General features: G+C 53.0%; 10 protein-coding genes across 10 annotated transcripts; 4 read left to right on the top strand and 6 right to left on the bottom strand.

Moving 5' to 3' along the window:
- Positions 1-1569: 1569 nt before the first annotated feature.
- CLAFUR5_14685 (Ecp38) lies at positions 1570-1824 on the top strand (the record flags this gene model as incomplete). Its single annotated transcript, XM_047913833.1, has 1 exon — positions 1570-1824. One exon carries the CDS (start codon positions 1570-1572, stop codon positions 1822-1824), a length of 255 nt encoding a protein of 84 aa, XP_047769104.1.
- Positions 1825-2372: 548 nt separating this feature from the next.
- On the bottom strand, positions 2373-4208 carry CLAFUR5_13879 (Integral inner nuclear membrane protein ima1; the record flags this gene model as incomplete). Its single annotated transcript, XM_047913027.1, has 1 exon — positions 2373-4208. One exon carries the CDS (start codon positions 4206-4208, stop codon positions 2373-2375), a length of 1836 nt encoding a protein of 611 aa, XP_047768554.1.
- Positions 4209-4976: 768 nt separating this feature from the next.
- Positions 4977-5617, bottom strand: CLAFUR5_13878 (uncharacterized protein; the record flags this gene model as incomplete). The annotated part of the gene is made up of 2 exons (XM_047913026.1): positions 4977-5351; positions 5402-5617. The coding sequence occupies 2 exons, from the start codon at positions 5615-5617 to the stop codon at positions 4977-4979; spliced, it is 591 nt and encodes a 196-aa protein (XP_047768555.1).
- A 230-nt stretch (positions 5618-5847) lies between these two features.
- CLAFUR5_13877 (37S ribosomal protein S25, mitochondrial) lies at positions 5848-6758 on the bottom strand (the record flags this gene model as incomplete). Its single annotated transcript, XM_047913025.1, has 2 exons — positions 5848-6253; positions 6304-6758. 2 exons carry the CDS (start codon positions 6756-6758, stop codon positions 5848-5850), a joined length of 861 nt encoding a protein of 286 aa, XP_047768556.1.
- A 444-nt stretch (positions 6759-7202) lies between these two features.
- Positions 7203-9263, top strand: CLAFUR5_13876 (uncharacterized protein; the record flags this gene model as incomplete). The annotated part of the gene is made up of 1 exon (XM_047913024.1): positions 7203-9263. One exon carries the CDS (start codon positions 7203-7205, stop codon positions 9261-9263), a length of 2061 nt encoding a protein of 686 aa, XP_047768557.1.
- Positions 9264-11589: 2326 nt separating this feature from the next.
- CLAFUR5_13875 (uncharacterized protein) lies at positions 11590-14215 on the bottom strand (the record flags this gene model as incomplete). Its single annotated transcript, XM_047913023.1, has 3 exons — positions 11590-12091; positions 12195-13268; positions 13764-14215. The coding sequence occupies 3 exons, from the start codon at positions 14213-14215 to the stop codon at positions 11590-11592; spliced, it is 2028 nt and encodes a 675-aa protein (XP_047768558.1).
- Positions 14216-16176: 1961 nt separating this feature from the next.
- CLAFUR5_13874 (Tyrosine-protein phosphatase yvh1) lies at positions 16177-17382 on the top strand (the record flags this gene model as incomplete). Its single annotated transcript, XM_047913022.1, has 4 exons — positions 16177-16226; positions 16296-16517; positions 16629-16964; positions 17016-17382. 4 exons carry the CDS (start codon positions 16177-16179, stop codon positions 17380-17382), a joined length of 975 nt encoding a protein of 324 aa, XP_047768792.1.
- Positions 17383-19737: 2355 nt separating this feature from the next.
- Positions 19738-21780, bottom strand: CLAFUR5_13873 (Amidase chry2; the record flags this gene model as incomplete). The annotated part of the gene is made up of 2 exons (XM_047913021.1): positions 19738-20771; positions 20823-21780. The coding sequence occupies 2 exons, from the start codon at positions 21778-21780 to the stop codon at positions 19738-19740; spliced, it is 1992 nt and encodes a 663-aa protein (XP_047768559.1).
- A 599-nt stretch (positions 21781-22379) lies between these two features.
- Positions 22380-22613, top strand: CLAFUR5_20105 (uncharacterized protein; the record flags this gene model as incomplete). Its single annotated transcript, XM_059462945.1, has 1 exon — positions 22380-22613. One exon carries the CDS (start codon positions 22380-22382, stop codon positions 22611-22613), a length of 234 nt encoding a protein of 77 aa, XP_059319183.1.
- A 132-nt stretch (positions 22614-22745) lies between these two features.
- On the bottom strand, positions 22746-23978 carry CLAFUR5_13872 (Tyrosine-protein phosphatase DSP3; the record flags this gene model as incomplete). Its single annotated transcript, XM_047913020.1, has 4 exons — positions 22746-23246; positions 23326-23476; positions 23528-23735; positions 23786-23978. The coding sequence occupies 4 exons, from the start codon at positions 23976-23978 to the stop codon at positions 22746-22748; spliced, it is 1053 nt and encodes a 350-aa protein (XP_047768560.1).
- Between the last annotated feature and the right edge of the window lie 119 nt (positions 23979-24097).

The following is a 24097-nucleotide window of genomic DNA, read 5'->3' as shown; positions in this document are numbered from 1 at the left end:
AAGAAGCTTATAGAGCTAGAAGAGAGCATAATACTTGAGTATGTACTCGAGCTAGATCTTAGACGTTTCCCTCTATTAAAGGCTAGTATACGAGTAATAGCCGATTCATTACTATAAGAGAAGGGTCTTAAGCCCGCTAGTCTTAATTAGACAGACAGGTTTATTAGGCGGTATCGTGAGCTAAAGGTTCGTATAATACGTAGATACGATCGTTAGCGAGCCCTAATAGAAGATCTAGACGTTATTAAGAAGTAGTTCTTACTTATACGTAATATAAAGGAGAAGTATAGTATCCTTAACTAGGACACCTATAACTTCGACGAGACAGGGTTTATAATAGGTATCATTACGTCTTAGAGCGTCGTTACGGGTTTAGAAAGGCGTAGTAGAAAGAGGAAGGTCGTTTAATAGGGTAATAGAGAGGGAGTAGAGAGATAGCGTATTAGATAGCTCTTATACGAAGCGAGATTAGTAAGCTACGTAAGTCTAACGAGGCCCTTATATAGCGGAAAGCACAAAAGCGTAAGGACATTTAGTCTAGAGGGTCTCTAACCTTCGATAAGGCGTCGTAATTAATACCTCTAGAGGATACTAGGAGGTAGGAAGTGAGTAGAGAGTCGCTAGATAGTGTTTGGCTAGCACTAAGGCTACGACGCTATAAGCGATATAGCGAGTCGTAGTATAACATACGTACCTATTAAGTAGACTCGCTAGATAGCGAAGAATCTAAAGAGGAATTGTCCTCCTAGTAACAATTCTATAGGATGTCGTCGTGTTAAGATACCGTCGCAATTAAAGTAGAAGTAGTATAGTTCTTAGTAAAAGTGGCCCGCTCGGTAGTATAGCCCGCTCGGTAGTAAAGCACGTTAGTAGGAGTTATAGCTATAACTATATACAAAAGTTTGTCGTAAATTATCGACGTCGATAAGCGCCAAGACTTTGCTATTCTTTGCTCTCGGGAAAATAGACTCTTAGTATATAGCATTCTAAGGCACGTATTTAATAACGTATATATAGGCGAGCATTTTAGTATATATATAACTATATATAAGCGCTTTGTTATTGCCTAATATACTGTTTTGTTTAAAACGTCGCGGTTTAACGCGACGATCGAGGAAGCCGAGTGCACTAGGTGTTTATGCTAGCATTCTACAGCGACAGACCGGACTAGTCAGACTCTGTCCTTGTTAAGCAACGTTCAAAACTTACACAGGGTCTCCGCACTGAGCTTCTTCATGTCAGGGAGATTCCTTCGACTGATGTGATTCGTCGTACGACGCTGCTCAACCAAAGAAACACACATCTCCATCCCTACATGTTGTTCTCAGGGATTGGCCAAAAAGGTGTATGCGCGGGAGAGCGGATCAGTCATCTTACCAACATGCGATGCGCAGGAGCAACGGCTCTCTCGAGATCACATATAAGATTCGCTGCCTTCTCGCAGGCTCCCAATCGAATACTTCATCGACAGCTCTCGAAAATCAAGCCCAGCTCTGGAAAAGGAAAACAACCCCTTGACCTAACACCACAACATCTGGCTTCCTGATTCCTCGCACGTGGACCACCAAGATGCAGCCACCAATCTTCACAAAGCTCTTCGCTCTCATCACAGTCTTGCTACTATGGACTACGTCAGTCATGGCACTCCCTCCTCTCGACGCCGTGGAAGATCCCCTCGAAATCATGAGTCTCAACGCCCGCTCACCGCTCGCCCCAGAGATCAATCTCTGTGGCGCTTGTTGTTCAGCATGCGGTTCCTACTATTGCTGCGGCAGAGCAGCATGCTCTGACTTGTGTATGCAATGCTGCCGCACCCACCACTGAGGTACGCCCGAAGCTAAGGCGGACGAGGATGTGTGCTAGAGGTGGAGTCGAAGGAGTACTGATAGGAACGGCGAGAACGTGTTAAAGGGAGGGTGTTGTAACTGTCATGGCGTGGCACCTCGATATGACCTGCCTCATTCTCGGCATGTATTTCATGACAGAATTAAGATTGGCGTGCGTGGGATTGATCTATTGGCACGAGTCCAAATAGCGGAAGACTCCGTATGAGACTGCGTCATTCGCAATACGTTGTATCGTATGGTAGGTTAGCGTCGAAGTTGGATTGCAACTCCTGCCACCTGGTCATGTCCTCAGTCGATCTGCTATTTTGGAAGACGTATAGCGGGGAGATGTCGAGGAAGAACAGGGAATACATGCACAAAATGTCCATTACAGTACCATGCTATCATGCTGCACTTCCGTGCATCGTCGTCTCATATGGGTATCTCAAACACAAGACACCCTGTCGTATGCTTACAATGCTCCGTCGTGTCGAACAAAAACTCCCGTTCAATACCGCAAATGTTTTCCGTTCCGACAAGACCAACTCAAAGCCCAAGAAAGCCCCATTTCCCGACCTTCTTCCCAGATCCAGCTGGGGCAGGATCCTGTAAAGTGAAACTCTGACCAAATCTCTCCTCTATTCCTATTTCCTTCATGTCCCCGGGGAGGACCCATTCACTCTTCTTCATCTCGAAGTTGCTTCCTTTCTGAGGATATTGTACGGGCTTGATACCTGCGCCCATCCGTGCCATGAAGTCATTCTGCTGGCTCAAAGGCACTTGTGCTGGTTGTGCGGGCCTGAAAGCTGGGTTGCGTAATCGTCGTTCCATACTCATTGGTGCTGGGGGGAGCTGTCCGTAAAAAGGTGATGCTTCCTTTCGCGGTGGAAACGAGCGAGAGACCTGCTCATGCTCGATTTGTTTGCGCTCCTGCTCTGCACGAAGTTGAGAATCCATATCGTACACTTCATCGCCGAGGCCACCATTGAAGCTGAGTGATGCACCGTTCAGGTTGCGATTTCGCGGCTGGCGTTCGGGTCGTTGCGATAGTAGCTGCCGCTGCGATGAGCGCATCACTGGTCGATAGTCGGTTTCCATCGCATCGACTTCCTCTTCATCAGAGGCCTCAGGAGATGGCTGTTGCTTATAAGGAGCTATCCGTGAGGGCGTGTGTCGTTTTGGTGGCTGTGGCGCCAAGCTGTTGATGTCGAACGGCCGATTGTCTTTGCGGAGGTACTTGAAGGGATCCTGCTCTGAGGCCTTGGGGGTGTAGTTCTCTGGCTCGGGACCAGCAAATGTGCCGAAGACGTCTTGTTTCTCGGGCTTCGGCATCATCTTGCCCTTCATCTTCCAGATCACGGTCTGAATGCTGCGATTGGCAACAGCAGGAGTTATGAACATGAAGAAGATTGCGAAAGCGTGCATAGCGAAGAGCTGTTCTTTGTGGAACTCCGCTGTGGTTGACGGGTTCGACAGAATGAGCCATGCCCATGATCTAACGGCGAGTATGAGTAGTTGCATCATGAAGAAGTTCTTCTGGCCGTTTACAGCCTCCATGCGATGTGTGTGATGATACCACGCCTTCAGTCCTGGGTTGTACCAGAGGCCTGCTACTGAGACCGCGAGAGCATACGGGACCAGAGTACTGAAGTAGTTGTAACACTTGCTGAGGGAATTCAGGCGAGCAGCATTTTGTACGCAGTCTTGCACTGAGGGTCGAAGAAAGTCGGAGGTGTCGAGGAACTCGCTCTCTGGTGTGCGAGTGCTGAAGAAGATATTGAGGATCCCGTATGCGTGGTATATAACTTGAACCGCCAAGCTTAGCCAAAGTATGAGGCCAATGAGGTTGAAGATAATGCGCATGCTCTTCTTGCCCCAGTTGTCTCTTGTACGTGTGACTGTCCGCCCTCTCCTTGATCTCGTGGCTCCTGCTAGTCTCGCGAAGTTGTCTGTCAAGGCGTAGTAGTCGGCGCGATTGATCTTGCTCTGCGCCTGAGGAGCGCATCTCTTGCAGACCAGGGGGTATCTCCTCGCCAGCTCCTCTTTGTATTCCGGTATCGCTGCCTCAAATGCCTTGTATTGTGGATGCGACTCTTCTGGGAGGTAGTTCGCAAGCGTCTCGTTGTACAAGTGCTGGTTTTGAAGGCATGTTCGGCAGAAGGCTGGGTTCTGTTGGTGATCGAGTGTTTCGGGTGGTGGTTGTGTGGAAGATGTAGGCGGTGGTGACGTTGCTCGAGATGCCACTGCGGAAGGCGTATCTACGATGTTGCCTTTGCCGTCGAGGTAGTTCACTGCTTCGCATTCGCTGCACTGAAATTCGCGGACAGATTTGCTGTGAGGTTGTTTACTGGTGCAGAAGTGGCAGCGGATGCGCGAGAACATATTGCTGTGACGAGAGTTGGAGTTCGCGTTGTTTGGACATTCGATGCAGCTGTATGTAAGCTTGCATATATATTGGGTGAAAGAGGCGAGCTGGTGTGGTGTGTCGTGTGCTTCCGAGCGCTCCTCAAGTGAATGTCGAGGACCCGAAAGCGGATTTAGCGTCGGACTTTACAGGGTTTAGCGGGAACAGCCGTACCAACAGCAACAACATCGCCTCGTTCTTCGCCCGAACATGCACTCTACTTTTCCTGAACATTTGACGCTAAGTGCAATGAACTTTGAGCTGATTGTTGAATTCTTGTCATAGTTTGACGTTGCGAGCCGCTTTTCACGTGCAAGACGTTCGAGTTTATTCGACAGAACCTCGCATTCACCAGTGTTCCTTTATCACTACTTTGACTCTGTTGCACTCTGCCTTCCCTAATCGTCCCACATGAAGCCCAATGCGTCTGTCACGTCCTTTTGATGGGCTACGAGTACCATCACCCCTTGCCATGGCTGCCCACGAAGCACGTGCGCCATATTGAACTTGTGTGTGAGGCTTGAACATCCAGTCGTCCCTAGCGGATTATCGTTCCTTGAACTTGAGCAACAGGCGCATTCAAGGTCTCGCTCCGCATCAGCGATGGTGCTTCTTCCCTATTGCTCATCAAACACGAAGCCGAGCGATTTCATTATTGCCCGCTGATCCAGCATGATCTTCTCCACAATAGGCCACGACTCATTCCTCAATACCATGGCAAGTTTAAACATGCTGCACATCAGCAATTATACCGGGCTCTTGGAATGCGTGGAGGCGTCGCTCGGGCGGGAAATCATCGTGCCCAATTCTCGGGCATGGATTCGCCGGAGGGTCTCAAGGTGATTGGGCCAGCTTCGACCCGCCCCAATATGGCGGGAGGCCGGGGTGACCATCAAGTTGAAGGGGGCACGAGTAGTATCAGAAGCACGATTCAGGTGTGCTATTGATCTCAAGAAAGCGACGAGGGTCTCGGAGCTTAGGTTGATGATGTCGACCGTGAACTTATTCTCCTCGTAGTAGATCTTGACGGTCTCGGTACGAACGGCTTTGCAGGTGCTCATCAAACCAGGCCTGTCGAAGCCGGTATCGGTCACGATGATTGGCGATTCTTGCAACAGGACCTGTGATCGACATCAGGGAATTGCCTGACACTGCGCGCAGTGATGCTTACATAGCGGTATATGCGATTCCTGAGCTCGCCAGGCACTCCGAGCAGCCTGGACGGTGGTGGTGGTGGTGCCGACATTCTTGGTGTCAGGTGCATGAAAGGAGAACCTTCATGTTGCTCCAAGACAGTGAAGAGCAGTGCAAACGAGGCCGGAGTAAGCTCGGGTGCTCTTCGACTTCGCCACATCACATGCAGATAATCTCGCGATGTGGCGCCCATGATTTCATCTTCCTTCAGCGATTAATTTCCCTTCTGTGTTTTTTCACAGCCAGCCATGACAACACAAAGATTTACTGATGAAGAGCAACAACGGCTCCGTCACTAGACCTCAAGATCGAGGGATCTTACGGCATCGGACGTAGGGTGGAGGACGATCGGCTATTCAGTTCGAAACCTTCTGTACAAGTCAACATACACATGGAGAACAGGGTATCATACGTATACACTCCCTAGTGATGAACCGCAGCACCTCCTTTCGCAGTCTGTCCACTCTTGCTTCCGGGCACTTCGTTAGCCACCTCTGAGACCTGCAACGCTTCCTCTTCCGGACTTTCGAGTTCCAAGCTGGCATTTTCATGCACACCAGTATACGCCGAACCGGCCAGCTGCTTGGAGGTTTGAATCTCCTGCGTTGCCCACCTCTTCCAGTGCTCGTATGCCTTATCTTCAAGCTCCATTCCGATCTCCAATGGCCCAGGGCCAAAGTATGCGCCGGTGGATAATGCCTCTTCCCGCGCGACTCTAACTTCCACCTCCTTTGCGTGCCGGTGGCGGTACAGCTCTTTTCGTGCTTGATCGTATGCTTGTGCGGGGCGAAGGCCTTGCCGGAGGAGGTATTGTTGGCGTTGTATCACCCTGCCATGTTGTTAGTTGTGAACTGTATGGCTGCAAAGATCTCAACCTACGCTTCACCATTGATAGGCCTCGCACTCTGCGTCGCCATGTTCTCGTCCCAGATCTTGACCAATTCATTCCCGAACATATCCTCCGCCCCAGCTCTCGGTCTCAGTTGACTGTAGTCCAATGGCAAACTCCAATCCCACTTCTCCAGATCTCGGCCATCGTTCTCGAGCACGACTCTTGGTCTCGCCAGCTCCCAAGGGTGATCGTTGAAGTATTCCCATCGTAGGGCGTCTTCTTGGTATTGCAGGTTCAACGGCTGGAATAGTCTCGACCTCTTCTTAGGTGGCTTTGCTCCGGGCTCCTGCCTTCTTTGTAGAGGCTGCCGTGTGAGTCGTGTGCTGGGCGGTGTTGTGGCGATTGCTTGGTACCATGGTGGAGGTGCTGACACGCGCTTGGTCTGGAGGAGTTGTGTTGCATGCTTGTGCACATTCTGTGCTGCGAAATTGTAGCGGCCCATGTAAGACGTGAAGGAGACGGCGCAACTAGTGCTGTTTCTTAGGAAGCGTAGGAGGTGGAGAGCCTCTGATAGAGATGGTGTCGAAGTGTGCTCGGTCGTTGTTAGGGCCGTAGGTCGAGTGCATATGGATGGTGATGTCTAGGTATCTGAGAGAGGCGCGTCGTGCAATGGTTCCGCTTCCACGTTCACGGCAGTCGCTATGGCGCGGAGGGATTGTCGTAGCTAATAAGAAGTGCCTACATATGTATGTCGCTGGCGAACGCCTTGAATGTTCGCCGCGGGAGAGACCCTTGGAGATGCTTGGCAAAGGATAAAGATCATCTCACGCGACATCACCCTGGATCTGTCACCTGGACCTTTCACCTGGATCTTTCACCTTCTCCTCCGGACCGGACGATGCCATCGAGACACTAATGGAGTCGCTGGCACCATGCGCGGCGCTTCATGTCCCTATTCGGATCCCTCCTCAAGCCACAATGTCTCCCAGCGGCCTCGATAGCAGCCCGGTCCACCTCCGTATGCACAACCTCGCACAGACGACCACATCACGAAGAACGCACACACAGACGATCATGTCGCGGTGACATTGGCGCTGGAGCTGCGGTTGCTGGGAAGACAACAGCATCCAGCATAGAGGACATTTTCATCAGCTCCCTGCTGGCTGCTGGCACATGTCGAGAGCATAGGAGCACTGTCAGAGGGAGCATCACTGGCAGGCAGAGGTTAAGGCTACAACGCCACGTCCAGGTTCTGGAAGGGACGAAACAGCAGATTCGACATCTCTCCTCCAGACGAGCGAGCTGCCAAAATACTGTTGCCATGGCAGAGCCTTCCACTACGCCAGACATATCACAAGAAGAGTATAAAGAGCTCGTGAACACATATCCGTCGTTCCCCAACCACACTTTACCGCCGCTGGACCTGGCTCGAAAGGCAGCGGAGGAAGCGGAAGCGGAGAGGCACTTTCCTTTGGCGTCTCGTCTTGTCCTTACACCCGAGCAGGAAGTCAACAAAGGCAGTGAGGGTCGCAAACCTCTACCACCAGAAGATGCAGATCACGCTCGCCAGCTGGACGAATTTACGAATCTGCTGGCAACGCAAGATCGGGGTACTATTTCCCACGACAAGCTATGGGAGCTCTTTGACGGCCTCCGGCCGCCACCCCTACGCTACCTCAGCAATCGCACTGTATATCATATGTTCCGACATTTGTCTATGGTGGAATATAGGACTTCCAAGGCTTCCATGCAAAGACACCTCGATCTGCTCAGCGAAGCGATTGCAGAACGGATACCTCTTGAGAAAGGCGTCTGGAACACAGCCATACACAACGCAGGCTCGTGGGTAAGAGACACCACGAGCTCACAGGTCAAGGCTGCCATCGAGGTGTGGATGCGCATGGAAGAGTCAGGGATGCGAGCCAACCACGTCACGCTCAACATTCTGTTCCTGGTGGCAGTCAAGGCGAGCCGATTTGCGCTGGCGGACACAATCTACAAAGAGTTGCTCGCTCGGAATCTGCCGCTGAACAGGTACTTCAGGACAAGTGTCATCCATTACGCTGGCATGCGACAAGATGGCGATGGGGTGAGACGCGCGTTCCGAGAGCTGGTCAATGCTGGTGAGCTCGTGGACACAGTAACCATGAACTCCGTCATCCTCGGCCTCGTGCGCGCAGGCGAGGCTCCGGCTGCTGAGAATGTCTTCCTACGCATGAAGAAGTTACACGAGGACAAATTCGGGATGATTCTGCCTGAAGACTGGCGCGCTCGCAAGGAGCTCGGTCGGGTGCTTGACAAGACTGGCGCGCGACTTCGGCAAGACCAGAAACAGCACGAGTCATCATTCTTCGGCGCCGCATTCTCCAGCGATGACAAGCGGGAGCAGATTCAGCAAGCGACTCCAATCGCACCTGATTCGACGACCTACAGGATTTTGATCAAGCATCACGCGTACACTTCAGGCAATATTAACAAGACACGAGAGCTTCTAGCGGAGATGCAGGGCAGAAAGCTGCCTGTCCATGGCAGTGTATATGTTCACCTTCTGAGAGGCTTTCATATGCACGGTGGATGGGCCAACTCGGAGTGGAGTCCAGCAAGTCTTGAAGCGCTGTGGAAGGAGGTCCTGGCAGCATCGCCACCGCCACCATCTGCCGTTCACCTTGCGCAACAACCACCGGCTGTGAGCGCTGAGGAGGATGCAACTGATATGCTTGGCGCTATGCTCGCCGAACAATCCTCTTCTCGTGCGAAGGGAATTCCGCCTAGCAGCAAATCGCCAGCTGTCGAACCACCCCAGTCTGAGGTCGAGCGACCACCATATTTCACCAAGGCTATGGCCATGGCTGCGATACAAGCCTTCTACAAGTGCACCGATTCGAGGCGAATGCTCGAGGTGTGGGAAGTCATCATGGAGAGATGGCACGATGCCAGCGACCAGGACCATGCTTTAGTACAAGAACGTGTAGATAGGCTGGCGGCGTATAGTCGCCGCCGCCGTTGATAGCTGTACATAGCAATGTACCTATAACGAAACATTTGAACTCCAGCAATGTCTGATGCTAGGGTCTGTCTTCTTGCGCCTTTCACAGATATGCCATGCCGCTGTCTCCATTACACGATGATGATCTATCGCGTCGACTACAGCTGTGTCATCAATAGGTGCCTGTCAGGCTGATGGTCACTGTCAAGACGAGAAGCAGAAAACAATCACCCTCGTCCCGGTGGCAAGGCGCCTGGTTGCTGATCCTGTCACATCAACGATCGGTGAGAAAGGGGCAGTCAACGCGGCGGCGACTCGTCCAAAGGGTTCCGCTGCAACGCCTAGACTCAGCCACCAAGGCGAGGATGGTCGTCGAAGGATGAAAGATTCAGCTGGTATATGTGCATACACATGCTACATAAGCGAGCATGTTCATCGAGTCTGAGGGTTGAAGGTGGGTGTCTTCTCGCCTCGATGGCGAGCTGTGAGGGAGACGGGAATCTCAACAGCATAGCGTCCATTCGCCGCTGTGAGATAGCGAACTGCCATGATACTGTCTGGGTCCTGGAAAGACAGTATCATGGCAGTTCGCTCACAAGATTACCGTCCTGCCGCATGTTCAGCCTCGAATTGCACCAATACTTGATCAATGCCAGGAGTATCATGGCACCAACACCGACCCTGAGCTCAGGAAACCATGTGTCAAGGAGTACTACTGCCCCACGGAGAGGTTGCAAGAGTAGCTTTCTTTCCACGATTCCCATGTCTACCAAGTCTCACGGTTCTCACCACCTCAGCAAGCACTTACCCTGTTACGACGACGGCCTTTGGAAAGGACTGTTGCACAGAAACGGTCGAACGGACCGTTCATCCACGAAATGAGCAAGGAGCGTACAGCAGGCCCTATTGTCTATGAGCAGAGAGTAAATATCAGAAGCCGCAGCAATGCCTGGCCAAGTACCTGCAGTCAAGAGAGCTCGACTTTGCGCGCTGATGTTCGCCGAGTGGTATCTATCAAGTCTCCCCGATCAGATTGAGATGTCGGACGAACCTGCTCCGCAATGTAACAACGGGTTGTGCACATCATGCTGTCAACAAGTTCGACTGACCATCAGAGATGAGGTGCGTCTTACGAGACTCTGCTGGCCAAATCTAGATGGACCAAGAAACATGGATTATTCTGGGTCATGGATAAAGGAAGCGCATGTTTCAAGAACACCGGCTCCAACGGTCCTTCCAGCCTCGAGACACAACCTCTGCCAAGCATAACATGCTACCAACACCGACCCTTACTTCGATCCTCGGGAGGGAATCACATAGCCAGATCTACCGCTGACGTCCAGTTCAGTGGTGTGTGGTATCCTGTTCCTGCTACATCCCACAAATCCCAGCACCAGACCGCCACAACTGTACCAACCTCTTACCCGCAGTGTCAGACAGCACAATGGCGCAAAATCCATCCCTCGTGAGAACTGTACCGCGACCACATCGCTGACATGCGAGCTACCATGTGGTATCCGGATGATCGTGCACATGGACCCACCCAATTGGTGAAGCCGAAGTCCATGTCAGCCCTAAGGCAGGGCGTTCGCTTCTTGCTGATCGCAGATTGCAGCTGTACAGACTCGTCCTGCGGAGTCAGATGATGGATACGACCTGAGGGCTCCTGCCTGTGTACCAACGCTATGACAAGAGTATACCGATGTTGCGCTTGAGCTGGAGCTGGAGCTTTGTCTTGGCGTGAGACGAAGTGAGTTCCGAATCCGAGGATGCTGTGATGAAACCGAAGTGGCTGATGAAAGTTTCGTTCAGCAGATCATCATGCAGGTCTCCGGCAAGCCAAGACGATGTACGCGGTGATGTTCGTTAACAGACTTCAGTCCGAGGATCGGTTGGACTCGAGTTCGCAGGTCGTGGCTGTTCGCGGCCACACGGTGTAAGCAGAAGGGACCCGCCTTGTCAGCATTAGCGAAGCTTGCGTGATACAAGCTGAGAAGCAGGAATGGAGGGAGGGTCTTGATGCAGATGAACAGCTTCCCAGCGCTAAGCTGAGATCTCTCGGTTGCGTCCACGCTCAACGCGCAGACTAGTCTAATCCGAAACGCAAGCAACGCCGCCTTGTAGTTGGCATGCAGTGGGCATGCAGAACGCCAGCCAAATGCAATGCTGTACCATGGAAGTACAGTACTTTTTCCCGCCATTAATGGATGCGGTCATAAGTTCGTTAAGGAAAACATCCCAAGTATGAGAACAGCTCCCAATCAGCGATGCAGTAAAATGCTCCAAATGTGGGTGAGACACAATGTCAAATCAGACGCGGTAATCCCTCTCAGCGCGAGAGCTCATGTTAGCTTGCCTCCTCCACTCTCGCACTTTCGCCAGATTGACCTGGTATGCTCGTGCTGATCATGAGGGTAGGCGGAGCTTGGGCCGAAACGCTGACACGCTTCTCCGGCAAAGGTTCGTCTTTCATGCAGGCAATCTCAAGCTGGTTGGTCCACTTCCCGCTGGTGCCAGCATGTGAGTGCTTGAGATGTTGTCGGAAGTGGTCCGCCCTGAAGAACTTCTTGGCTTGGTTGCATTCTCCGAATTTGTGAACATGGTTGAGGTGTTCTGCTCGGACATCCCATTGGGGTGGATTAGGGAACTCGTCACCACAGTATCCACAGACGTCTGCGTTGTTGCCTGATGTCGATGCATGATACGCCGCTTCGACGCCAGCGAGGGATGCACAGCTCCAGGAGTGGCGTCGAAGATGTAATGAGTTCTGATGACGTTCGGCTTCGTTCTTGTTCTTGAAGCGATTGGGGCAATAAGCGCAAGTGTATTGCTTTTCAGATTCGTGAAGTCTGTAACATCGTTAGCCAGTCCACGAGCTGATAGGGAATTGACATCGTCTGAAATAAAAGCACAGCACGATTCAAGCGGCAGCAAGATGCTTCCACCACTCACCTCAGCTCATCTTCAGTGTCGAACTTTTTGGGTTTCTTTGGGCAGCATTCGCAGATGTAGACGCCCGGCAACTGCGAAATGCTTCCGTTGCGGGAATGAGAAGCGCTCTCTGTAGGGGTCATGTGTGCGCTTGGTACACCTCCTTGTGTGCTCTCTGAGACAGTCCGCTGGTGTTTAGGCCGTGGTAAAGCTGGTGACACAAGACTGACACTACTAGCGTTGCTTAGACGATGTTCAGAATGGGAATCGTAGCAGGGCGACAATCCACCCAGTGATAGACGCCCTGATCCATAGCTCGTGGCACTACTTGGCATGCTGGACACACCGAGCGAGGATCCGAATGAGTTCTGACGCGGTCCTAACGATGATGACGATGACAGCGATGAGTGATTTGGGTGGAAACGAGATACCGGTGAACCTCTGTTCGGGAGCTGCTGGATTGAGCGCCGGTGATAGAGATCGTTGTGGCCCGAGGCACTGCTGCCTGAAGAGCGTTCCTCCCGTGATGCGTCCCGTGGCGGCGAAGATGCACGTCTCTTCGTACCAGCCCTGGCGTTCAGCTGGAAATCTTCCGAGGATCCTGGACTGCGGTCGTGAAGATTGAGATGGCTCATAGGTTCATCTTCCATCAAGTCGCCCTGGATGAACATAGATTGATCATAGCTGCCACGTTGGGAGATGCTGTCGTCGAATGCCAGGCTACCACGGCGTGGTGTGTAGGACGTGTGAAGACGGCTGGTTTCAGGGGGACCGTGCTCCGACCAAAAGCCACCCGCCGTATATCCTGGAGAAACGGCACCAGAAGAGGGCCAACGCGAGCTAGCGGGAGAGTCCAGCAAAGTCTGTTGTCTCTCTGGCATCGAGAGCGGTCGCAGCTGTCCATGTCGTCGTTCAGCTTCAGCATGCGCCAGCTGAGCAGTCTCGTGTACACTTGGCAGAGCATACGACAAAGATGTGCGCTTTGGAGTATTGAGGCCTGCACTTGGTCCGCCTATTCGACTCAGGAGCTGTTTGTCGTATGTGTTGGAAGACGACTCCAAAGTACGTTGCTCAAGCTGTTTTTCGCCGTGCAATCTGCCGGATACAATTAGCATTGCACAAGAATTTTTCTCAATGATACATGTGCAAGTTCGAAGAAGTGGACTCGTGAATATATAGGCTCATGTTTTAGCAACTATCGCCAGATGTATTCCAGCAAGAAGTTTTCTGGTTGGTTTGTGGTGAACCAGGAGTCCGCAAGCCATGCGGCCGTGCCGAAAGATGTCCAACCAGCATAGCGAGTCGTGATCAGAGATGGACCGCGTCGAAGTAAGGCGTCGCTTCTATTGCCTCGCTGCAGGCAACTATCATCTCGGTAGTCGGGCAGTGGTGGTGCAGATTTGTGAGACCTTCGATGTGGCACAGCTGCCCCGGATGGTGTCTGAAGGTCGGCAATGTGTGGTACAGCTGTTGTGCCAATTTGGCATACATTCGACAATCTTGACTGCGAGACACAATCGATGTTGCTCAATAGTCCGTGACAGGACGGCTCAAGATAGCATCAATAGTATGAAAGACAATGAAACGTACCTGTAGTTTGAGGATGGCCTGGATAGAGAACATCCGTCATCGCTAGGTGTCGAAGCACTCTCGATGTTGTCCTGCGTGTCCCGCATTGCAGTGACCGTTGATATCGAGCTGCCTCTCCGTGCATCTGCGACAGACGGATATGAAGGATAACCGTGCTCTTTCTCCTGCCTGAAGCCCTTCATGAAGCCTCCACCCAGCAGGCTGCTCCCAGGTCTCACAGAGGCTGGCCTTCCGAAGTCCGAGCCATTTGGATCGTTGCCCCACTGCCAGCCTGGATCATGGCCAGCCGCGATATCAGGTATGTAGTTGGGCGGTGGCAAGGGCGGCGGCACAGCTTCTTGTGCTCTCGGTATGGCCATTGGTCCCAGGGAGGGGATGGGATAGGGAGGGTAGCGCGACGGACTGGCGACGCGCTGGTGTTGGGATATCCTGATGGACGGCGTACCAGACATCTTCCACAGGAGCGCTAGCGTTGTTCGTCATGGGCAAAATAGCAGCTCCACTCGTAGGACCAGGTGAAGGCAAGGCAGAAACACAATCGCCACCACTGCCCAGCGTGGCAAGCCGCGTGCTGCGCTTATGGCGTCTCAGCGCTGTGCTCTGCAGCAGCTGCGAGAACAATGGCAGTGCGGCGCCCCGAGTGCAATGGTGCGGGCGAGCAGGCGCGCAGAGTAAGCTGAAGGGCCCGGCACGCAGGTCATGCGAGCAGAGGAAGAGGGTCGACACGCAGCATTGATTCGCTCCTCAGCCCTACCAAGCCATGCGCAACGAAGGAGAAGCAGGCACTGCAGGCAGGCTGGCGGCGAGTGGGTTTGCTGTTGTATATTTCCAGCAGAGAGGTGCCGTGGGGAGAGCACTGCCACACTCGACACACCAAACGGGAAGAGGAAGGACAGAAGCGCAGGGGACATGGAGCTGGTGATGCACACAACACAAGGCGAGTACAGTACAATAGCAGCACGCAGCGCTGGCAATGGCATTTGCCGGCCCGCAGCGGGAGATTAAGGGCAGCTTCAGCCTTCAGGTGGTGCAAGGTTGAATAACGCGCGCTCAACTAGCAGCAGACTCTACGGTTGCGCTCGCATTTGCAGCTTACTTTGTGGAAGGATGAAGTCCCAGCCTGTACGACGGGCGGCAGGGGTGCAGCTACTCGTGCCGCTCGTCGGCGGAGACCTAACATTTGCTCAAGGTTCGAGAGCTGGCTAGTACGGCAAAGGCAAAGCACGTCCATGTCCTTTAGCACCTCTGCCACAGTCGTGGGAAACGCAGATGGAAGCTGCAGATCGGATGCAGGACAGAAACAGCACCACAACGCACAACGCACAACGACTTGGAGCAGAAGGACACGCTCCACATGATGCTGGCAGACATCTTACCGACGACAGACCGCATTTTGAGCCGCATGCACGGCGGCAACGATGCGAGCGCTGCTGCCAATTCGCTGACTGTGTGAGGGAGGGGCTGCTGCCATGTACCGTCCATATAGGGCTGTTGCACAGGGATGGCTCGTGGAGGCTGCCACCCGCTGTGTTGATCCAGACTGCATCCCGCGGATCGCTGGACCACCACCTTGCTCTTCTCCTTCGCCTCGCCAACGCAGACATCAAGATCGTCTGGCGGAGAACATTAACCCACCGGAGAAAGTTTCAGCAGAACAGGCTGAATGATCTGAGCTTACGCATACTACTTCTCGTATTCATGATAGGTAGCAGGTAGGGCTGATACAGTATAATGGTCAATGGAATGGTCCGCTTCGAGCACATCGGGCCTGCAGATCCGAGAGAGCGGACGGATGCTTTGTGCGCCCTTTCGTGCAGAGTTTGCTTTGGCTGGGTAGCTTCTGGCTCTACCTCCTTTGCTGTGAGCGTGTACAGTAGCGTGACGAGGATCAGAATCATCTTTCATGCCAGGGCGCTTGGGCGCCTACAGCTGGATTTGTGGGCGCCAGGCAAAGTCCGCACGCCGTTGCTGTGCGGCCTGTGCCCTGCAGCCCTAGGCACAACGGCATCTTGACTTGGCGCGATTCATGCCGGAAGCTGTTCGCGATCTGCAGGACAATGCAACTTGCAATCAAATGACGATCTTGTCTGTTGTCGTCAGGTCGGAGACACCCGTCGCGGCAGCAAGGCAAATCCATCTGGAGGCGAAGCGAAGAGAACGTGTTGCGTGGTTACGTGAACTTTGAAGGCTCGAGTCGTGTACCTAGCTTTAGAATACAGGGCTCTCAAACTTTCCGCTCAGTCTGTGCTCCCAAGTAGGGCTACATCGGAACTCTTTGCCGATTTTCATGACACACTCGGCTACGACACCCTGGCACTACACTACACACACACACACACACACACACACACACAACGACATTACCAAAACCCCTCCGCAGATCTTCAAAGGAACACTCTCGCATCGACCGACAATGTCATTGCTTGACAGAGTGCAGGGCGACGACGAGTTGTACATTGGCGGGTGCGTTGAAGCTCCTGCCCATGCAGCCATGCCGCGTTCTCGCCACTTCTAGATTCTGATCCCAGGTAGACTTTTCACGTTGAGGCGACGAGAGGCGCTGCAGACCACTGGCATCACGCATGTTCTATCCGTCTTGAGGTTTCAGCCTGATGCAGAGCTGTTCGCAGGCTTCAAGCAGAAGGTTGTAGAAGTGGATGATGTCGACGATGAAAACCTGTTGCAGTACTTTCCAGAGACCAACAAATTCATCCAAGATGCGCTCGACTCGAGCGGCGGCATCCTTGTGCACTGGTGAGTTCTGTTGTGCCCTTTGGCTTTGCATCACATCAGATGAGATGCCCTCCATCTCAACAAAGCGATGAGGATCTCATGTCACCCCGTTAGCCACGGCTGACAATGTAGTGCTATGGGAAAGTCGCGCTCAGCGACGTGTGTCTGTGCTTATTTGATACATCGCTATGGCATTAGCCCAGACGAGGCACTGGCAAGAATACGACAGAACAGGCCATTGGCTGAGCCAAACGAGGGTTTCTGGGAGCAGCTCGAGCTTTATCACGAGATGGGTGCGCCGGAAAATCTCGAGTCCACTTCGGCGTATCAGCGATGGGTATACCTGCAGGAGGTCAAGCTCAGCCGAGCATGTGGTCAAGCACCGGAAGCAGAAAAGATTAGATTCGAAGATGAACATTCCCAAGGTTCAGGCTCGGCAGATTTCGATCTTCGGTGTCGAAAGTGCAGGTAAGCGTACCAGTCAAGAGACAGGCATGATAATGATATTGACGATCATAGACGTACGCTGGCCAACTCGCAGTATCTCGTCACTCATCAACCACGCAGAGGCGAGACATCAGCCAAGCAAACACCTTTAGCCTGCTCACACTACTTCCTCGATCCTCTGTCATGGATGAGGCCTGAACTCGAGCAAGGCAAGCTTGATGGTCGGCTCGAGTGTCCGAAGTGCAAGACGAACGTTGGCAAGTACGCTTGGCAAGGCATGCAATGCAGCTGTAGTGACTGGGTTGTGCCTGGTATCAGTCTGGCTAAAGGCAGAATCGACGAGATCAAATCGAGGACAGCAAGTGGGCCAGGTTTTGGTATCCGAGTGCCACCGTCAGCGGTCAACAATAAAGGTGGTCAAGGCCGAGAGAACCTTTGATCGCTATACGAGGGCCATGCGGTCATGATCACACTGCGGTGCTACCTTGCACAACACAGTTCCACGACAGCTTGTAACAAAAACAACGCTGGCAGATCACAGATTCTTACTATATGCTTAAACATCCTGTACAAACTCTGCAGCACGCACCACCGGTTCTGCGGCCCATCTCACCCGCTGATACGACAGCCATGCTCACGCTACTTGGCGCTCGTGCATGGAGTGCTGTAGAGACCACACAGCTCTGTATGCAGGCAGGCTACAGTGAGGAGAAGATGAAGCTCGACCGTCTTGAATATCTCCAGCCACACATTTGACGGAGCTAACTACGGACCACATTCTACCGGCGATCACCACATCATGCACGCATGATGGCAGCTGATATTTCCTGGCACACGACTCAATCTCCACTCAATACATTGGACCACAGACATCACCGGCCATGCAGTGAGCAGCCACAGCGTGCGGGCTACGTAATCTCCCTGGGTCAACGACTTGGCGTAACTTCTTCAGCTACACACCTCCTCACGGGTGATGGCGAATACAGTGAAGCTGTGGTCAATGATTTCGCTGCTAATAGGCATCTCTAATCAGCTTGTCGCGATGCTTGATGTCGTCGGCAAGTTGCTGACAATGCATAGCACTGGCCATTGGGAGGCCTGAAAGTGTATTGCTCAGTGTATAGTGAGAAGTATTTGGGGCGAGCGGCGCGTGGAGCCTAAACTCGACCTTTGTTACTCTTCAGTATCACACATGAGCAGCGATCGTGTCATGTATACCGTCCTGAAGCATGGAGCTCTTCAATGGCCATCAGCACATCCTGCACTTCTACTGATAATTATGTTGACTGCTGATCACACAAATCGATCATCGCCTTCCTCGGGCTAAGCGCGACACACAGTGGACGGATAAGTGGCTCACTGTCACGAGACGATGGTTAATGAGAACACCTGTAGACAACGCTCATGGCTTACCACGTAGGAAGTGAACGACGGAACCACAGGCAAGCCGAATTTTCCGTCGCAAGCTGTTGAGACGATACACCGACTACTTCGACTCAGAACGGAAGGCCTCGATGGGCGATCTACGAATCTCGAAAGTGGCCTCCTGTACCCATTGCTTACCGCCTCTGCTTCAGCTTCATCCGCATATCGACCGTCCCGGGTCGGATAAGCACCCTGCAAGTCAGCATCTCGGGTAAGGTTCCATCACATCCTTCACACGGAACTCATTTATCTGCATCAGCCTCTCCTGTGCCTCAGTGCACGGAAAACATGACCTTCGGCCGAGTCTCACCCCACAGCCGGACAAACCCAACCCCAATCTGCTGAAGTCACAACAAGCTCGTGGAGGCGCATCCCAAGCACGGATGGCACTAGCCACACCGACCAGGGATGCTCGCAAGGATCATTCCACGATTCCGTCAAAATTCTGCACTTGCAGGCTTGCATGCAATGCAATATCGATCCTGGTCCGCTGTGCCGCGCGAGCGGAGTCATCTCCATAGGTGCATATCGTGAAGAAAAATGGGATTTTATTGCCCAGCCGGCAACTTGCAAGCGAGGCAACGACGCCGCTGCTGGCTTGCTGGCGATGAAACTCGCGCATGTGCAGTAGTCCCGTCGACCGGACCACATTCGCCGAAACTTCACATGGAGACGCCAGAGAATGGACCGGAGGGGAGCAGGAGTAAGTGTCCTCATCGATCGAAAGTCGTGCGGTGAGGTAGTCGACACTACCCGCGGACGGGTGCCCACACGATCGCCATTCAGCCCTATATACGGATAGAGTGAAGTCAGGCAGGGCTGCAAGCCTGCAAAGACGTTCGAAGAAAACCAAGACGAATCGCGGCCGCTACAGTCGCGCATGATTTAGCCCTCTCCTCGAATTGACCCGACGACATGGTACCAGTGCACCCACATTCTGCAGTAGGAAGCGCGAGTAGAGCCAGCCATGCATCCTATGCGGCCATAGTCGTGTGTTACCTTCTTCTTTCGCACTGGCGACATGGATGCGGAGCAATATCGGGAACGGATTTTGCGGCAGAGTGCAGGAACCACACTGTCGATGCGCATGGCGGCAGGACCCATCGCCGTTGACTCCGCGTGCTTTCAATCAATATAGTGATATGCAGGCGAAGTCGAGGCCTCGGGCGATGGAGCCTATATCTGCGGCAAGGTGCAGGTGTCACAGCTAGGGAGTGCTGCAGCCGGCCGGCTCGAGGACGTCCACAATCGCCTGCTCCCAATCTCAACATGCGTAGTCAGGACAGTGAAGTGACAGCTCACGGCTGAACGCAGCTGTCACAACCAGAGCGTGCTACTGGCAACTACTTCCCAGGTCTAGAGAACTATCTCAGGTCATACTCGCAGTCAACACCCCGAACCTCCGGTGCAGAACAACCCACTGCGCAACCACAAATGCCAGCCTAGCCGCAGAAGCCTCCTTCCCCTCAAAGGCCCCTCGTGTGAGATCCCGCACCTTGTCCCAGCTCACAAACCCCAAACTCTTCACATTCTCTTCGCTTATAAGCTCATTGAGCAGCTTATAAAGCGGTCCACCCACCTCATACGCCAGCGGCGCCGAATAAGGGTGCTTGACACATGAATAAAGCTCCGGCGTGAGAAACGGTTTCATCGCTTCCCGCAAGATCCACTTCGCAGTGAAGTTATCTCCTCCAGTATATCGCATTTTCACGCTGGGTGGGAGATTGTTCACATATTCTGTGAGATGATGGTCCAGGAAAGGCATGCGGCCTTCGATTGAATGGGCCATTTCTGTGCGGTCGCCGAGGCAGCTGAGGAACTGGTTGGAGAGGTGATGTTTGGCCCAAATGTATTGTGCTGTGTTGACTGGATGCCGGACCTTTTGGGCTTTCTCGAGTACAAGCAGTGGGACGGAGCTAGCGAGGACGTCTTGTGGGTTTCGAGGGTGGGAAGCTGCCAGGCGATCGTCGAAGACATCGGGAACGAACGCTGCCATCGAGGCTAGAATGTTGAGGTTGAGTTTGCGTTGCGCCTTGGGTGTGACTCCAGCTCCGATTGATGCATAGTGTTGCATAGCTTCGGCTTCTGACTTGGCGAACAGCCTCGAGCGCTCAGACTCTGGCATTCTCATGGGAGTGGTGAAATCTGGCTCGCGCAGAAAGTCTGGTTTGAAGACGTCGTAGCCAGTGAAGATCTCATCCGCGCCTTCGCCGGTAAGCACCACTTTGAAGCCATGCTCACGGGGAAGCTCTGACAAAGCAAACTTGCCGATGAAGTTCAGGTCTGGGTTATGGTGCTCGCAATGCCATGTAGCAACCTCAAAACGCGATGCGAAAGCCTCTTCGTCCATCACCTGTTTGTAGACTTTGACACCCAGGAAGTCGGCGGTGCGGTTAGCAATTTCTGGGTAATCGTCAGCGCGTCCATATCTATGTCAGTGAGGGTGTAACATACCAGACTCATCAAAGCCGCTGCTCTTGTCAAAGGATATCGTGAAGCAGCTAACTCTGTCCTTGGCAGGCATACTACCCATTGCTCGACCTTCCTTTGCCAGATGGACGGCCATTCCGGCGATGACAGAAGAGTCGATACCACCACTGAGATAGACACCAACGGGCACGTCGGCTCGAAGGCGAATGCGTACAGCCTCCAGTAGTCGTTCACGGACACCTCGAACCATCTCCGCTTCTGTCCGATGATCGTGCCCTCGCTTGTCTGGATACTCCATGTCCCAGTACTGTTGCTGTTTGATTTGCCCGTCCGCAGTACAGGTCATGTAGTGGCCAGGGCGAACTTTCTTCACGCCTTTGAAGACAGTTCTGTCGTCGAAATTCCATCCAGCTTCCGCAAGACTGTGGACGTCCCATTCAGCTTGCCAACCCAGTGGTAAGAAAGTCTTCATCTCTGATGCCACCAGTAGCTTGCCTTGCGACTTTGTCCAGAACAGTGGCTTGATGCCATAGCGGTCCCGGGCGGCAATGAAGAGCTTCTTCTTTTCGTCGTAGAGGCAAAGCACGAACTCACCCCGGAGATGTTGCATGAAGTCCATGCCATAAGCCTGGTATAGAGCGACCACAATCTCGGAGTCACTACGTCCCGAAAAATGGTAGCCAATTTTCCTGGTAAGCTTCGTCTTGACATCCTCGAAGTCGTAAAGCTCGCCATTTACCACAGCGTGAACGTTTCCATCTGGGCTGTGGAGAGGCTGGCATCCGGATTCAGACAAGTCGTTGATCGCGAGACGATTGTGTCCAAGTGCTATTCTTCCGTCTGTGTTGATCCATATCCCGCTGGAATCTGGCCCGCGATGCGAGATGTTGTCCAAACTTGCCTGTACCTGCCGTCTCGTCTCGTCATGAGGAAGAGTGTTGTTGCTGCCCGGAAGGGCGACTAGTGATGAAATGCCGCACATGTCTATAGGAAGAAGCGAACTGTTAGGGGTCCTGTAGGTCTGTCAATGCTACAGGTGGAAGACAAGCAGCGGAGATGAACTTGACGCGTCCAGACGAGCGAACGACCACTCTGTGGAAGTCGTAATCGCCATTGCGTTGTAGTTCCTTCTTAACACCAATTAGTAGGCAGATCGTGAAGAAGTGGGTCGGACTACGGCAATGACGACTGAGGATCGTGGATAGCTCTGGCAGCGATGAACCACGACAACCTTAAGTCTTTCACCCAATAGTGTCTCGTCATCATGTCGTGCTTATCGTGGTGTTTCCCACGTGCAGTGGGCGAATATGCCTCAAGCTGCAAGCCACGACAATTGATGAGCTGGAAGTTGATTGTGATGGAGAAGAGGAGGTGAAGTCTACTGGAAGATAGAGAAGCTGGTGTCTCACGCAGTGCAGACCCTCGATCCAATGGTTCCGGGCCAAATGCTGTGGATGACTGCAGTCTCACGAGATGCACATGATACTGGACGACGAAGATGATGCGAGTGTACAGCTTGTGGTGGGTGCAGTGAAGCGCAAAGCCATTTCTGAGGTGTTGCAGCGCTCTAGGCTGCTCATTATGCAAATGCAACAGCAACAACGATTTGTGCTGTGGCGCCGAGAGTATCTCCAAAAATCATCCACAATGCACGCCTGCCTTTGTCTCAGCGGCCTTTTCTCCTCCAGCGCCGGCGCTAAAACCAAGAAATCGAAATGCAGTGCATGTGCCATGCCATGTCCCTTTCCTTACCAAAAAGACTTTTCCGCCGAGATACCGTCATGTCGCGCGGTAGCAAGCTCGGACTTCGTGTGAAGAGGTCCAAACTCCATGCAAGTCAGTGCTGTAGACCTTCAGAAGTCCACGCAGTGGAGTCATACATATCGCGCCTCCCCACGACAGGCAGATTACGCATGAGAGTGAGCTCTCGCACTCAGCAGCCTGGTGCTATCGAAAACCAATAGCATTCGTCGTGTGCTGTGGGTCGTCGAGCTGCGCGTCATGTTCACCCATCTCCATGACCACATCCCCATCGGCGTCGCGTCTGCGTGGGTGTCGGCCACGAGCCATCTCGAGCCAGTCATCGCTGTCCGAGCTACTCGACCGACTAGTCGACGTTTGCGCCATCTCGTGCGTGGGGAGTCCACTCGCCATATTGCAAATGTCCAGCGCGCTGTCGAAGGGATGTTGTGAGTTGGCGCGTGCTCCAACCATTTGGTTTGCCTTGGCGTACTCGTACACGACTGATGGGTCGAATGCCTTGATAAAAGCAAGGTCCTCTTTGCGAGGCTTCGGGTGGGCGTACGTGTTGTACTCAGTCAAGATCTCTTCGATTGGCCATTGCTGGATCTTGCGCAGGCACGCAACAATGCAACCAGTGCGGTGGCGGCCCTGGTTGCAATGGATATACACAGGGTGATTCATCGGATTCAGCACAATGAGCAGTGCCTGTTCGATGTATTAGCTCACCGAGACTGCGAAGACACATCTGGCTCAACGCCTTGTGTAAAGCGCAACTGCAACATACCTCGCAAAGACTGTCAGGTGAGATACGTGTCCCATCTTTGTCCTTGTTCGGCGTGATGATCACGTTCTCATGCTTGATGCCGTGTGCCTTCACGAAGTCGTACACCTCAGCATCAATCTTCTTATCATCGGCTGATGGGTCGATCAATGTACTGAGTAAGAGTCAGCGAGATTAATACTTGTGTGACGACTGCAAGACGTACAGCATGGTGTTGACATCCAATGCCGCGAGAAAGTCGAGATTCTCCTTTGCAGGCTTGCCACTCCTGTAGATGGTGTCACGTTCGACTGCGCCATAATTTCGCGGCACCGAAAGCGGCTGCAGCCTCACTGGGCAGTCCGCGATGGTGACTCGAGGTGTGGGCGAACTGCTCTGTGGAGGCGTCGGCGGCTTCGATGCATACTCATCTGCTTCTGTGAATTAGCGACGGTCTGGTAGCACGACAAGGCCCGTAACTTACCCTCTTCTTGAGTCTTTGTCAGGGTCATTGCCTCTCCCATGATGTCCGCTACTTTCGTAGGTATTCGCGGATCAATGTGCCCATTCAACTCTTTCCGCCCACACCCCATCAACCCCATGGTCATGATAGAAACCTCCTCTGCTCCGCCTTCGCTCCAGGTGCCCTTGAAGTGGTTGCTTCTTAGGTACGGCATAGTCACTTACAATTTCCTCGGATCGCGTCGTGTAATGGGTGTATCGGATCGCGCGGATGATGTAGATCCTCGAAGAAGAGCGACCGACAGATGCTGTTGGCTCTGGTTCTGGTCCTGGC

This window comes from Fulvia fulva, chromosome 12 (genome assembly GCF_020509005.1).
Source record: "Fulvia fulva chromosome 12, complete sequence".
NCBI classification, from domain to species: domain Eukaryota; kingdom Fungi; phylum Ascomycota; class Dothideomycetes; order Mycosphaerellales; family Mycosphaerellaceae; genus Fulvia; species Fulvia fulva.
The sequence above is the reverse complement of the archived record's forward strand: the minus strand, read 5'-3'. Positions and strand labels throughout refer to the sequence as shown.